Here is a 15,097-nt window from a genome sequence, read left to right as displayed (position 1 = left end):
TTCTTTGAAGTAAATAAATGCTGGCATTAGACTTGAGCATCCTGAACTGACTTTGAGGTCAGATTCTGCAACAATCCTCTGTGCACATGTGTTTGTACAGTGACACATTTAATCTGCTGGAGCTATGCGAAGAGTAGTGCCGATGTATGCAGAGGATGGTAGATTAGTCTTTTAGATTTTAATCTTCAGGAAGGAGATGTTCAGTTCTTTGAAACTACACTGCTCCAGAGGATTTGATATATTCTCTTGCTTGCATCCTTTTGTGTTTCCCAGAATGATTTTGAAGACAAAGCAGATGTGGAAACTCAGAATGGCATGACACAGGGAGATAAGCTCAATGCCTTAAAAAGTCGGAGACGGCCTTGTTCTGCTACAACTGGACCTCTGAGGTAATTAAGTTATTCTGAGGTCATTTGCAATTTTAGATTCTGTCCATGCTATCAGATCTGTGTGGCAAGTACGTGATCTTGTTTAAGGCAGTGGTACTAACTGTAAATTGTACCACTGTCTGTGGTGGAAATTTCTCTAGGTATATATCTATTAGCTGGAGATTTGGTTTATTAATTTTTTCTTTTATCTTCTTTTCCCCTTCTGTCTCTCTGTTCAGGATCTCTTCTTACTGTGTAGGCATAAAAGATAATGTAAAAAAAAATCTGAAAACCTTCACATTTCTATTTATCTAGCATTCTAAAACTTACGACTTGAACAAAATATTCTTCAGTGAACTTATTTGTCTTTCTATAATTACTTTTCTGAACCAGTAAAAATATGAACTGTGAAAATAAACCTGAAGTACCTGTCTGCTGTTTACCTGTAAATTAAGATAGTGATTGTCAATAACTCTTAATTCTTGGTCTTGTATTTTAAGCCAGCCTGAGACATGAAAATATACTTTGGCAGAGGGGAAAGGCTTTTTATCCTTGGATAAAGACTGCTGCTTTTGTTTCTTTAGGCTGCAAGACATGAAATTGCACACCAGGTCAATATCACAACCCTTCAGGTATTAACTTTAAAGTTCTAGTTATAAATGTGTACCACTTGACTTGGGTCTTAATTTTCAGCATTTTGGGTCATAGTTATCACATCAATTGATAAGCAATTTCTGGCTTACAAGAACAGGAATAGGCAGGTAACAAAGTTTTTGAAACACCTGCAAATTGCATGCTTTACCCCATTGAATCTAATATACAACATATAAGACAAAATTTCTGTCATTAGAAAGCATTAATACTACAAAGAGCACAATTTTTTTAGTTTTGTGACCTGGATTTTTGGGTTGGATTACTCCATATGGCTAACATTGAAAATGTCTGTTTTACCCTTTCTTGGTAATTAAAGCTACTTCTGTTTAATGCCATTCCTTCTGTGCTTGTATTTGGAGATTTGTACCCAAGTTCTTTGATCTGTTAAGGTCTGATCATGATAATATGCCCTGGTCTAAGGATGGAGAAAATTTAACAAAAATTAAACAAAAATTAAAAAAAAATAAAACAAAAAATAGTTTTAACAAACTATTGTAGGCAACCATAATGTAGTCCAGTGTAACATATATACAGCTCAGTTTCAAACCATGAAGAATTTGATCTTTAAGAGCCCCACTGTAGAAGGAGCTGTATGTTCTGTGCAACTTTGTGAAAACGTTCATGCTGTCATTTGGAAATGATGATGATCTCATGAAAGCTGCAATGTCATTTTCTTCTACTCATACTCGATTTATAAGCACAAAAAGCGTTCTTTCTCAAATTTACATTTAAAATCTATGATAAAATTTACAGTAAATCTATAAAAAATGGACACTTGGCCTTCATAAAATATCAAAGTGAAAAGTAGCCTATAACTGTATAATAAGGTGCAGCATGGGAAATTCTTGAAGTGGAATATTTGAAAAGTTTTTTTGAAAAGATACTTGAAAACAGCCAAATTGTTGCATTTTTGGTGTTCTCAGACTTGAGAATTCCCACTTTTTAAAATACCAGTCTATGTATTGAAAGACTAGACTGTATGTGTTTGAGATGGATATTTTAATTATAAAATCTTGCTTCTCACTAGAACTCTGTACTCCTTTTAGACTGAATACTTCAGGTAGCACAGAAGGATCCATGTCTCCTCTGAAGGCCTCCAAAGTGATGGCAGTTAACTCACCATCTGCAGAAAGAATAAGCAGACTTGCAACATCCTCAGGATCTAACCTCAAAAGGTTTCTTTCTTCTTCTCATTTTGGTTCAAGTACTTACCGTATTCTCCACTGGTTGTCAGCACACATGCAGTCTGTGAAGCGCTTGCTGTTCTTGGGTGTAAGAAGGCTTAAATTTATTTACAAAGTCATTTGCTGTTCCACGAGCCAAGCTTTAGTTGCCTGCAGATTTAAAAAACAAAGAAAAGCTAAAACCTGTCCTCCTGGTCTGAGCATTTTGTTGGGATTGTGTCGTCAGAAACAGTATTACATTGCTGAAGTTTTGGGGTTTTTTTCCGCTTATGTCAGTTCGTAGACATTTTGCAGGTATTCCCATAATTGAATATACTGTTACTCTCAGAAGAATACTGAGTGGTAATCAATATGACTTCTATGAACCTTTGATTTATTGCTATTTATTTCCATTATTACTGTTGTCCTAAGTAATTATATATGTTAAATGAAATTTAGAATGATAAATGCATTTTTAATAACTCTGGGCACAAATATTTACCTGAAGAGAGTAACTGACTTGAGATATTTCAGGACACCCTATTTTTATTCTCAGATTTTATCATATTGCTTCTTGGTTACTTGAAGGTTTATACCACATTACTGATTTCAAGCAGCAGAAGAGGAGTTCCTAAACTGTCACATGTACAAAAAGTACTTCAGCGTAGATCAGATACTGCCTAAACCTTTTAACACGATCTCTTGCATGTGCATATGGTTTGACAGAGCTGAAAGCTGGCCGTGGTAGTGCTGAATAAGCAAAACTTGGGAACTCCTGACAAAGAATTCTGCTTTTCATTACTTAGGAGCTAGAAGATGAACCTGTGTGGGAACACAAATTATTTCAGAATGGTCTGTGTTATTCTCCTAATGCCTTCTGAATTGTCTGTTACATTTTTGTATATATCTCTACATACCTTGTGTATATTTTTTTCCCTGCATGTGTTTTCCATTCAGCGTTTCCATAAACTCCAGACTAGCCAGTTCTCTAGGGAACCTGTATTCTGCTTCAGATGATGATGAGAGCAAAATGAAATCATCGTGCTCTAGGACAGGTTTTTCTGTAAGCCATATCTCCAGCCACCCGAACGGCAGCTTGCAGCTGCCACACAGAAATACCCGTGAGCTGAACAACAACTTGTACAACAGAAGCAGCAGTAGTGGCAACAACCTGAGCAGCCAAAGCAGTTTGCACAACGCCGTGACAGATGGGTACGCACCAGCCTTCCTTTATGGGCCTTACAGCTCCTCCAACACCATACCAGAGTCAATTAATCCCTGTAAGTTCCTACTCACAACAGCACTTCCAGGCAGCTGAGTGATGCTTTTCTGCCTTGCTTCTGTGAGCAAAACTGTCGCAAAAAAAAAAATCTTAACTCAGCATAATTCTCTGACTTCCTCTAACACTTCTGAACAGCACCTTTGTGTTATCTTTTTAAGTAATTATCATTTCAGCTGGGGAGGTTTTCCATGTCTTTTAAATATCTAGTACATGGAAGGTTCACTAAAATAAATGACTCCTGAACTTTCACACCTTTTCTGATATTTTTTTTTTAATGGACCATCCTATCCTTTGGATTTTTTTATTTCAAATTATGCATAACATAGTTTATAACTTTATTATGTATCTTTATCTTCATGTAGTAGCAGATTTAAAGAAGGTTTTCTATGTATCATAATAAAAGGTAAACATCCTTAAAGATAGGGCTTATTTCAAAGATTAGTCCTCCTGATTTGAAACCTAGTCCTTTTCTAACACCAAATGTGAAAAGTATAGAGCAAGATATTTCTGATGGTTTCACATTGCAGTTTTCATTCCTCAACAACTTTGCTGCCTTGGACTTATTTTATGCTCTTTTTTTGGTGTGAAAGAGTCTGTATAAAGAAGATGCACAGATAAATTAATGCAACTTGAAAGTGATTCTATACAAAATGCAGAGAAGAGAGACTAGAGAAAATCCCATTAAGAAATCAGCAATAACTTCATCTAATCTAGGGAAAAAATAAATATATCTACTACTAAAAATCTAAAACCAATTTAAAATTTCTAGTTTTCAAATATTTGATATTCTACTAATTATAAAACTTAGTGCAGTGTTTTTAATAGACTATTTTGCCTACAATTAATTGAACTTGTCAGCCTCTGTTTACTAGTACTGACACTTCAGATTTTTATTTTTTTACTCGCTGAAAATAATATTGGCTTTGTGTATAATAACTTCAGAATATTGCACCTCTCTCTCCTATTTCAGTATAAAGAAAATTTTAGTGTTGCACCTGCTCCTGGTTTTGAGTGTGGTGAGTCTCTGTCTTAAAGCAGCTAATAACACACATTGCATGAAACTAGGATGTCAGCTGGAAAGATCATTCATGGGTTGTGTTCTCTTTTTCCTGCAGAAGTGGAGGACCTACCCCCATGTTAACAGCTAGGATGTGGCACCTCTTACAATTCAGAAGCCGCATGTTTATAGCTCGGGGTATGAATTACACTTTCTGAGGATAGATGGCAGTAGGAAATAAATTCTCATTGTCCTATTGTGGAATTAAATTGCATGTGACTGAAACCTAACCTACGTACAAAGTATATTGAAAATGGAGTTAGTCGGGGGAACTTGATTCTGTGTTCTCTTTAAGTCAGTGGATACTTCCTACTGTGGTAGGATGTGCTTGACCTAGAGCAGCTCTTTAAAATACTGGATGCTTTCAGACTCCTCATTTGAAAAGTACATTTAGCTTCTTATCCACTATAGCTTATCTGGAAATAAATGCTAATATTCCATGATCTCAGGATCACCAAGTCATCTGCATTGAGTTTAAACTTGACTTTAAACAGCAGCAGTAACTTATTTGCAAGGGAGTTCTTGAATATTGCCACATCCTTTCAGTTTTTTGAAGTTGTTTCACATCTAATGTGACTGTTTTTCCCTACTGCATGGGATTGAGGTAAACTGTATATAATTGAGACTTCAAATGGATACAAAAACCATATCAGTTTTTCTATGAGGAAACAAGTTCTAGAACAAGAAAACTGCTTTAGTTTAACTAATTAATTTAATTACTTCAGGCACAGAGATAAGGAGAGGGATGAAAAGCTGCACAGCAAGCAGGGAATGTTTGTTTTGAGGCACATCAATGAGTCTTTTATTTGTTCATGAATTCTGATTGCTCTGAAGACTCATCCTTTTTAGGTGTTCCCACTCTTTATTCCAGCATGCTTACAGAAATTCAGTCCTCAGGACTGACAGAGCCCCAGTTGGGGGTAGTACACCAACAGTGGTAGAGAGCAATCAGTCATCTGAATAACTAAGTGGTAAAGTGTCTGATTTTTTTTTTTTTTTTAAATTTCTCATTTTCAATATTGTCTCATATTGAATGTAATGAACAATAATTCTTTGGAGAGTCAGTCCATTCTTGTTCTTTTCAGTTCTATCTTTTGTAAATTATATGCTGCCAGCAGCATTTCTTTGAGGTTTTTTCCATATTCTACTTACAGCTGCCTATTATGCATTAAATATATGCATGTAAGCCTACATGCAGTGCCCTAAGGGGAAGAAAACACCTTGTAACTGTAATGTGACTTAGTTATGAAAATAAGCTGACATCTTTCACATTTGGCCAAAATTTACAAGAGTATTAAATGGCAATATAAACAATTACAGGAACAATAAGCATGTTTCCTCAAACAGCTTAAAAGGTTCAATGAAAATATAACATTTTGAAAATAAAAACCGTCATCTCCTTTGGAGAGGTAGTTGCCTTACCTTAATGCTACAAATAATTTTTAACAATGAGAGCAAAGTTAGTGGGCTTGTTCCTTAAGCATAGGATAAGAAGTTAATTACTGGTGCCACTTTGTTTCTTTTCTATATCTAGATATTTACAAAATTCTATGTTAGCACTAGATTTCTCTTTAATCTTATAAATCCTTGAGGTTCAACATAATGGCAGTGACAGAAAAATTTCCCAAATATATGTGGGGAGGGGGGCTGGGCTTACAGTGTAACTGACTCTTCCACTGTTGTAGCATGCCTTTCCTTCTTAGATAAGGATGACTTAGGAAGAGGGAGAAAAGCAAGGAATGTTAGTTACTGCTTAACTTAAAGGAGAGAAAAGGAGCAGGTGAACATGTGAAATAGCCATCTTGGCAGCAGAGAGGGACTTAGTGCTGTGTGCATTGTGCTGAAGAAGGAAATTAATTGTTGTCTCCTTGCAATAGAACTGTGAAGTGATTTAAAACCGATTTAAATGAAATATGTTAAGCATAGTATAAAGTTTTAGGTTGACTGGGAAACGGTGAAGAAAAAAGTGCTTTCTAAAATGCACATTTCTCCTGTTTAAGAACATCTTTAGTTTTCTTCCTACCTATCTTAATGACTTAGTAATGGATGGAAGGATGTAAGGGTGTAACCTCTGAAAAATTTTTGGCTTGATATCATTTGCTGTTGAGGAGTAGAGGTTATACACAGTTGAATACAGCAAGGTCTTTATATGAGATTCTATATCCAGTCTTCTCTGAAGAGTGAGGTGAGATAAAAATACTATATTTTATGTAACATATACTGTGATATGAAAAGCAGCATTTCTTAGGAAGAATCATGCCATGCAAAGTCTATGTAGCAAAGTACAAGTTTCTGATTTACTGTAAAGTAATATTCTTTCAGTATAATGGTTTAAAAGTTTTCCTGTTTGGAATATGTTTTTCAAATATGTTCTGATTAATGCATTTGCTTCTAAATATACCATATGGCCCTGTGCATCTCTCACAATCACAGCAGAATACACTAAATTGTTACCCATTTTATGCACAACTGACTGAGTTGAGTGTAGTTACTGTGATGTCATGATGTGTAAGACAAGAGTAGATTATTTGGTCATTTAGTCTCTGAATGCTTTGTGCCTGGTAGGGAGCGTCTCACTGGCTTATACAGATGGCTTATTTTGAGGACAGTATAATTTTTTCTGAATGATTAGTCCCACTGATTGAACACAGTCATGCTTAAAACTATTTCACTTTTAACCTGAAACTTTCTGTTTCTCTTGATTATGTCACTGTTATAGTCCTTTATTATCTTATTTTCTTGTCATGAAGACATCTCATGCTAGTCATCTCAAGTTGATTTTCTTTTGATAAGCTAAGTTGGCTCAAATATCCTTTTGGAAAATGTTCAAATTCTTCAGTTTTTGAAAATCTTTCTGGTCCAGAAAGCTGCTACTGAGTGCTGTCCTGCTTGTTAGTCCATAGCTTGTTTTATCTTCTTAACTGTAATACGTTGGAAGTTTAGGGGGAGGGAAGAAAAGAGTTCTTGCCATCAAAAATACTGTTTTGTATTTTAGTCCCATGTCTGGCATTCCCCATGGGTTTTCTTGGGTTTTTTAATGTGGAATTTTGTGGAAAAGCATAAATTTTTTTCACCATCCCCTCTTTTTTAATGGGACCAATTAGCCAACCAAAGAAGATTTGTTTTTTCTTACCACTTCAACCACTGACATCCAGCTATTTTGCTTTTGGTGATATGCATCAGTGGGCTGAAGCTCATGAGCGAAATATGGAGTAGCATCAAGCCTTAATACCACTTCTGGCAGAATTCTGTTAAAAACAGAAAGAACTGCAATGTAACACAAACCCTTTCTGCAGCAAGACTAAGGTTTGGCTGTCAAGGCTTCCAAGCAATTTCACCATTGAAAGCAGAGAAGTGGAAATCATTAAACAGAATTCTAATTGGAGCACATCAAATAAGGTACCTGACAGAAGTCTATTATGCTAGAAGTGCTTTATGCTTATTCACTTAACTTAGCCCATCAAAGGACTCTTGAATGATACTGATTAATTACCTCTCTTCTATTGGCAAAATCTCCCTTACGTGACTTAGATATCAAGCTAACCAGCTGTAATCACATACTCTATTTTAGAAAATCACCTTATCACTCTTATTTGTCCCTCTTTGTTAACTATCAACATCAGTGGTGCAGGAGCATTTTAAGATGGTTAGGACAGTAATTTTTCAGTTCTCATTTATGTTCTTCAAACTCATTAGTGAGAAAATTTTGAATTTCATTTTTATGCAAGTACTTTTTTTTTTCCCCCCAGTATGGAAGAGAGTTATTCACTACTCTTTTTTTTTTGTTTTTCTGTTTTGTAATGAAACAACATTAATACTGCTGTTCCATGTTCCATTTAACAAAAAAGAACAATAAGAAATAACCATGACTATGACTTCCTGTTGTTGTCAGCCATATATTTTTCCCTAATGGTTTTTGTCCTTCATCAGTGCAAGCTTAAAATCCACTTCTTTTTATCATGTTTATGCTGATGAACTGAAAGAAAAGCTGATTTTCAAAGAATGGAAAATTTGCCATTCTAGCCAAATAGAATAAATATTTTATTTGGAAATTTTACAAATTGGATGTTTTGATTAAACAGAATGTCTCACAATTATAATTTGCAGAATTATTCTTTTCAGGTAGAATCACATTTAAGGTACAGTAATAAGATTTTTACTTTTTTAAAAAAAAATCTCTAAATTCAAATATCACGCTTAAAAATGTATTTTCATTGGAGAATATGTAACTGGGTAGTCTTAAGATGAGTCACCTTTTGCTTCTATAGCTGTCATGGAAACTGGTGCGATTGAAACATTTTAAAAAAAAAGGGAAAGGTAGCAGTACTTTAAAATTCATATACATCATTATACCTGTAGAATAGTTTCTCTTAATAAGAACTTACTATTAATTCAGGACAGTGTTTGCAAAAAGATGGACAAATGCTAGTGCATCTCACTGATCTGTAAATTTAGCAGATGCAAAGGATCGCTTCAAGCATGTCTGTATTTTCTATAATATATCTTGAATTAGTTTATTGGGTCTTGTGTATTCACAGTAATTCTTGCCTACTGCAACACTCCTAATTGCAACAGTGTTTTGGGAGAGTTGATGCACAATGCAAAAAACTTAAATTACATTTGTGCAATTATCTGGGAAAAGTACATGTTCAAATCTTAACAAATAGCCCTAAATCTTACAGGGTTGTTCCCTATTAAAGGTAACTCACAGCTGACTTGATCCTGATGTTGAATGTGTGCAAATACAATTCTAGTGCCTGGGTGGATCTGTTGCTTATTTTCTCTTCCAGGAGGCTGTCTGTGCCTAGTGAACTAAGTAGTTGCTTTAACATGAACTTCATTAGGTATCCTTGTGTCTTAATTCTTAGTTATTTGGTAAAATGTCTGGTACTTGGGTATAAAATGCCAAACATGACACAGCATGGGACCACTGTAGGAGAACACATTGAGACTTTGACTCCATTAATTGATTTTATACTCATCATTGCAATTCAGCAGTCAGTTTTCTTTGTTTTTTTCCATCTATTTTTACCTCTATTTCAATAAGATTTTAAATACGATTTTGTTAAATCCAGATATTACTTGTAAAAGTGGATCGGGGCTTTTTGTTTTTAATAATGCTTTCAGAATCATAGGCCATACTTTGAGTCATGGCAAACGTAAATTTTAAAATAGAAAACTCCTCAAAAGATTAAAAAAAAGGAAAAAGTCTCAATTACAGGCTTTGAAACGTTACAGTCAATCTCTTCAGACATGTGAAAAGATTTAAGAGCACAAATTACTTTTCCTCAGAAGCAAAAAAACCCACCAGAACAACAAGCCTTCCCTCCTATATTTTAATTTTCCAAACTCAAAAATGAGTATCTGTATTTTACAATAGCTCAGTTGTTAGGGCTATCACTGTGTTTTTAGTAATAGAACTTTATGGGAAGTCACATAAATGGATCTTAATCTGGAAAATAATCCTGTTTAGATTTAATTATTTCTGTATATTCAGAAAATAAAAAAATAAAGGACTGGTGTTCACAGTTCTTTGTCAGCGAACACTGACTGCTTTTAAGATCACCAAAAGTGTACAGTGCTTTCTGGTCATCTTTCATCTGTCCTAGCTATAAGCAATCTATTACTGTACAACATATGAGAGTATATCATTAAATTTCATGCCTTTCTTTTTAATGTTTGTTAATCAGCTTTACTTGGAATTCAGTTTTCATGAATCCGTTTCAAATACTGCTCTAATTGAGTGTAACTGTCTATTATTAAAATACACATCTGAAAATAAGACACCTTAGAGGATCATGAAGAAAGAGGGCAGAAGTTTCAAATGCTCATTAATGAAGACCTATTCCTTTTGCCTTGCCTTTACTAAAACCAGACCCTTTTTAGTCAGTGGTATTCAAATCTGTATGCTGTGACAGCACTTCTTCTTCAACCTAGGAAAGAATATCCAGATGGTCTCAGATCTTCAAGATGTGAAAATACATTTAAAAGACAACTTTGGAAATATACATTAAGATTTATGATATAGGGGAAAAAGTGTTTTTGTGATATTAGTTAGAACTCTATAAGTTTATATATCTATTATGCACTTCTACTAATGGGTTTCACTATGGGTGCCGAAGAGCATTTCTGTAGTGACTGGTTAGGAATAGTAGGAAAATGGAAGGCAAGACTCTGAGGTTCTGATCTGTCTTAGGACTCATGTTGATCTCCAGTAGTTCTCCCTGATTCTGCTGCAGTTCTAAAATATGCTTGGGGTTTTTATTTGCTATTTGTTTATAACCATACTAATACAGCGATGAGTCTCTTATATAAGGCTTATTATTCATCAGAATGACTTCTTAAACACATCTGTGTATGAGCTAAATGTTTGGATAGTGTCTAAACTGATTAATAAGTTTCTAATAAAACCTTAGATTTCAGTAAAAACAGAAATGTAAGCAAATACAGAATAAATACAGTAGACCAGGTTATACTTTCCTCTTAATTATACTGACTTCTTACTAATCCAGATGAAACATTTGCAGTGCTTCATTTTCATCTGTTTTTAGTAATCATGGATAAATTTATGCATATGCATAATTGTGCTGTTGTAGCTTTTTTTTTCCCCTCAATAATTAGCTACACCATATGTTTCCTGTATCATTATCTCAATCAACATCTAAGATATGCCTAATTTTTTACAGTAGCACTTGGACTCTCATTCAGGATAAGGGGAAACAATTCAATTATACTAACAGCTATCATATATGTCCTCAACACATTTTAAGGTATTGTTTTAATGTGATATTTTAGAGGACTTTTTATACTTTCTTTAACAATCTCAAGAATTTGTTTGGAAAAGTAAATGTAGATACAGGAAAGTTGATGGATTCAGACTTTAGTTTCTTCTATTTTATTCATCTGTACCTGTGCAGAGATTCAGATCCCCCTCCAATTCTGTTTATTTTTCTCCTTCCTGTCCTTCCTCTGCTCCTTCAGTGAAAGATACATATTATATCCAAATACAACCTCTTCAGTGAGTTTTAATTGGTTTTTCTTCTCTGCACAGTCCCTTCAGTCTGAGTATGTTCAGTACTAAAGCCTTGCTGCTTTGGTGAAGCCTGCTGAGCTCTTCAAATTGATGTTCTTTATGAAGGAGAAGAACTGAAAAAAAGCTGCTCATTAAGAGGAGGAATCTTCAATACAAGCTTAACACCAAGAGAAGACCTCTTAACAGGAGAAATTTCTTGTTAATGACTACTGCAGATGCATTGATGTTGAATTTATGGAAATTACTACCCCATGTTATATACACATTTAAATTTTTTATGTTGAAACAGCTTGAATATATTTCTAATGAGTTTCATTAAGACATTTATTAACTTGTGTACAGTGTTAAAATATGTATTAAGAGACTATTTTGGTAAACTATAAAAATTATGTAAAAATTAGAATATATTTTAATTTAGTGTCTACTTTGCTACAAAATTGTGTATTTTAAAGAATTTGTACATGTTTATCAAAGATATAAAAATTTTTTATGAACAAGATGTTTTTCTTGTTTAATGGGTCCATCATTATTGCTTGAAGCCTCATGTAATTACTCTTTTACTAATTGGTCTTCTGGTAACTTGATGGAAGTCCTAACTAATGAGAGACTAGCTGTTACAATATCAACTAAAAGCACTTGATACATAGTCTGCTCTCCACTTTCAGCTCCTAATGTTTCTTAAGGAAACACCGTGAAAGAAAACTAAAGGGAAAATATTTGTTGAGATAGGATGTAGTTACATCTTTCACTGCAAAGAGAAAGTAATTTATTTAATGATTCAGTTGTACAACTAAGACTTTCAATTTGTCTTAAAGGAATGTTTTGGTTTTGATGTAGAATGTTAAATTTTGCTATGGAATATATACTGCAAAAATGAAGGCAGACCAAACTGAAGTTGGTAAGAATGTACATATACAATGAATTCAGCAGCACTGCATACTTGCATATTTTGAACCTACATTTGGCAGTATGTGTACAATTTCCTTAGCAACACACACTAAATGTTGGAAGTATATTAAATTTTCATTTCTCAGTTGGATGCTTCATACACCTTTAGTTTTTTTGCTAAATATATAGTTTAGGTAACCTCCTATATCATGGAATATTTTTGCCAGTAATAAAGATGCTCTGTAACATATAGTTAAATCAGATGTTATTACCAATTAGACTTAGAATTAAATGGTGTTACAGTGAGGTCCTAGAGACCAGGTATAAAATTTTCAGAACTCCACAAGGGCATAGTAAGAAAAGTAATGAGATGATTTGATTTGCCACTAATCTGTAAGACAAAACCAAAACAGATTTGTTACCTATTAGTTTTCCCAGTATCTACAGAAACTTGAAAGTAAAACTTGGTTGAATTGTCAGGTTTTTTTCCTGAAGACCTGTGAATGCCCTGCATTTGCTTTACAACTGAAGTAAAGACAAAGTGGTACAACATTTTTTAAAAAGATCAGATCATAAATTGCTATAGCAATTTGTACTGAAAGTGTTTATAAGCAAAACTGAGAGCAACTAAAAAAAATCATTGAATAAAATTTACTGTACTTTTTTTGCAACTGTGTATATGTAACATATACACACACGAAGTAGCATATGTGTGTGCATATATATATAAAATATACTGTATATGAATTATAGAATAATGGTAAGGTAATTCTACCTCTTATAAAGAATTTTCTCATGTACTTTGTTATAAATAGTTTTCCTTAATAACATATTGATTAATTTTGAAATGTAGATATATATACATATACAGCTAATTGATAATAAAATACCTATATAAGCCAGCTTCTTTGTTTCTTGTTTTCTCTTAGAACTGTTGATGCAAACTAATGTGATTTGATCTCTAACTGAAGATAGCTCTTCAAAATCATCTTTTTTCTTCTAAAACATGTAATGTATTTCTAAGTAGGATGATATTGCAAAAAAAAACTTAGCATGATAGATCTTTTAACTGATCTAACTAACCTTCTTGTATTTGCTTCTTGTGCATTTGCATAATGTCAGGTATGTAATCAACATGTGGATATGATGTAGGGGTTATATTTCAAAATACCATAATTTAAAAGCTGTGTCTGAATAGAGGAAACGTTCCTGGGCGAGGGCCCTTTTTAAAGGTGTAACATGCCTTGTCTTTTTCGCACATGCAACAGGTTTCTTAGTCCCACCAACAGCAGAGTCTTTGTCCATAAGAATCTAAACATGCTTTTTGTCCTTCCTTCCTTCAGTTAAAGACTAGTCACAAATGGTTTTAACATTGTTTGACTCCGCTGCTGATTTTCAGCAGATTTGTTGCATTGCATGATAATTTATTTACAATACTTAATATTCCTGTCCGGTAAGTCCCTACTGCGATAGGTGGTGTGGACAGTATGTAACTGTTCCACAGCCCCTCTAAAGGAATAGCAAAGCCAGGAATAGAGTAGATGCTTTAAAAGTTGCCCAAATTCTAGTGACAGTCTAATCTAAGAACACAATAAAAACTTCTGCCACTGCATTCAGATGAATAATAGATGGTGATTTGGATATGTAAATATAAAGGGAAACCAGCTAATTAAAAAGTTTCTAGTACATAGGAATCAAACTCTCCCTTGCCCTTTTTCTAGAATTCTGTTCATTTATTATATGAAATACATAAATGTCAGCTAATGTACAACCTTTTTTGTGCTTAAAAATGAATAAGTAAGTCAGTACTCTGTAACAATCATCTTCTTAACAACAACAAAAACTTTGGGGACAGTGAAAGGTTCTTTCAGAACGATGTAGCTTTTAATAAATACTCTGAAACTTATTTCATATTCTCTGTTCACCTATCCTTGAACTTTACCATTTCTGTTCCTTCATATATAAATAGATCTTGTTCTGGGAGAACAAGCTGTAGCACATAAGATCTTAAAAGACAGGAATGGATGTGTTAAATAAATCTAAAGGTCTCTAATGGGCCTATGCTACTGTGGCTAGTATCTTTTGAAACTGTTAATCATCTCTTTTTAAAGTGTGCTTTATGAAGCTTTTTGGTTAGGGAGCTATTTCTTGTTACAAATTCAGAGAATATTTTTCAATTACAGTACTGCAGAAAGAGGAGGATTTTAGTTTCTATAATAACTGTTCTTTACTGACAGCTAAACAATGAAAGGCCTCAAAAGGTTTGACACTTGATTAGATCTACACTGTAAGTGCAGCAGGCAAAAAATATGGTAATTAAGGGCCTGATCAAGTAAATCACTCAAGTACGTCTTTAACCTTAAGCACATGAGCAATCTAATTAAAAGAGAGCACAGATATTCATGTTAGTAACAAAGCCACCTTTGGATCAATAGTTCTGTCAATTGCAAACACGAGCCTTCCTGTCAAATAAGAAATGTGCTGTATTGCAACAAAATAACCCATTAACCCACAGAAATTAACTTTGTTAACTTAAAAAATGCATATTGTAACTGTAACTACCTCCTAATATATGATGTTGGTATTGTCATTTGTTAGCATCGGGAGTTACGAATGTCTAAAAATGCCTTGCAAAGGTATCTTTGGCCAATG

At 34.0% G+C, this 15,097-nt stretch overlaps 1 protein-coding gene across 6 annotated transcripts in view; it reads left to right on the top strand.

Moving 5' to 3' along the window:
* CDC14A (cell division cycle 14A) overlaps nt 1–13,347 on the top strand; it is a 57,059-nt gene extending 43,712 nt beyond the window's left edge. For 3 of the 6 annotated variants that reach the window (XM_032696274.1, XM_032696273.1, XM_032696271.1), the window contains 5 exons: nt 274–389; nt 953–1,000; nt 2,069–2,197; nt 3,143–3,465; nt 11,576–13,347. In XM_032696274.1, coding sequence (XP_032552165.1) covers nt 274–389; nt 953–1,000; nt 2,069–2,197; nt 3,143–3,465; nt 11,576–11,589 — 630 coding nt within the window. In that variant the 3' untranslated portion in view covers nt 11,590–13,347. The other 3 variants (XR_004358512.1, XM_032696272.1, XM_032696275.1) reach the window with 3 other exon arrangements.
* The last annotated feature ends 1,750 nt before the right edge of the window (nt 13,348–15,097 follow it).

The sequence above is a fragment of the Chiroxiphia lanceolata genome, chromosome 9, assembly GCF_009829145.1.
Source record: "Chiroxiphia lanceolata isolate bChiLan1 chromosome 9, bChiLan1.pri, whole genome shotgun sequence".
In the NCBI taxonomy this organism is placed as follows: Eukaryota; Metazoa; Chordata; class Aves; order Passeriformes; family Pipridae; genus Chiroxiphia; species Chiroxiphia lanceolata.
The sequence above is the reverse complement of the archived record's forward strand: the minus strand, read 5'-3'. Positions and strand labels throughout refer to the sequence as shown.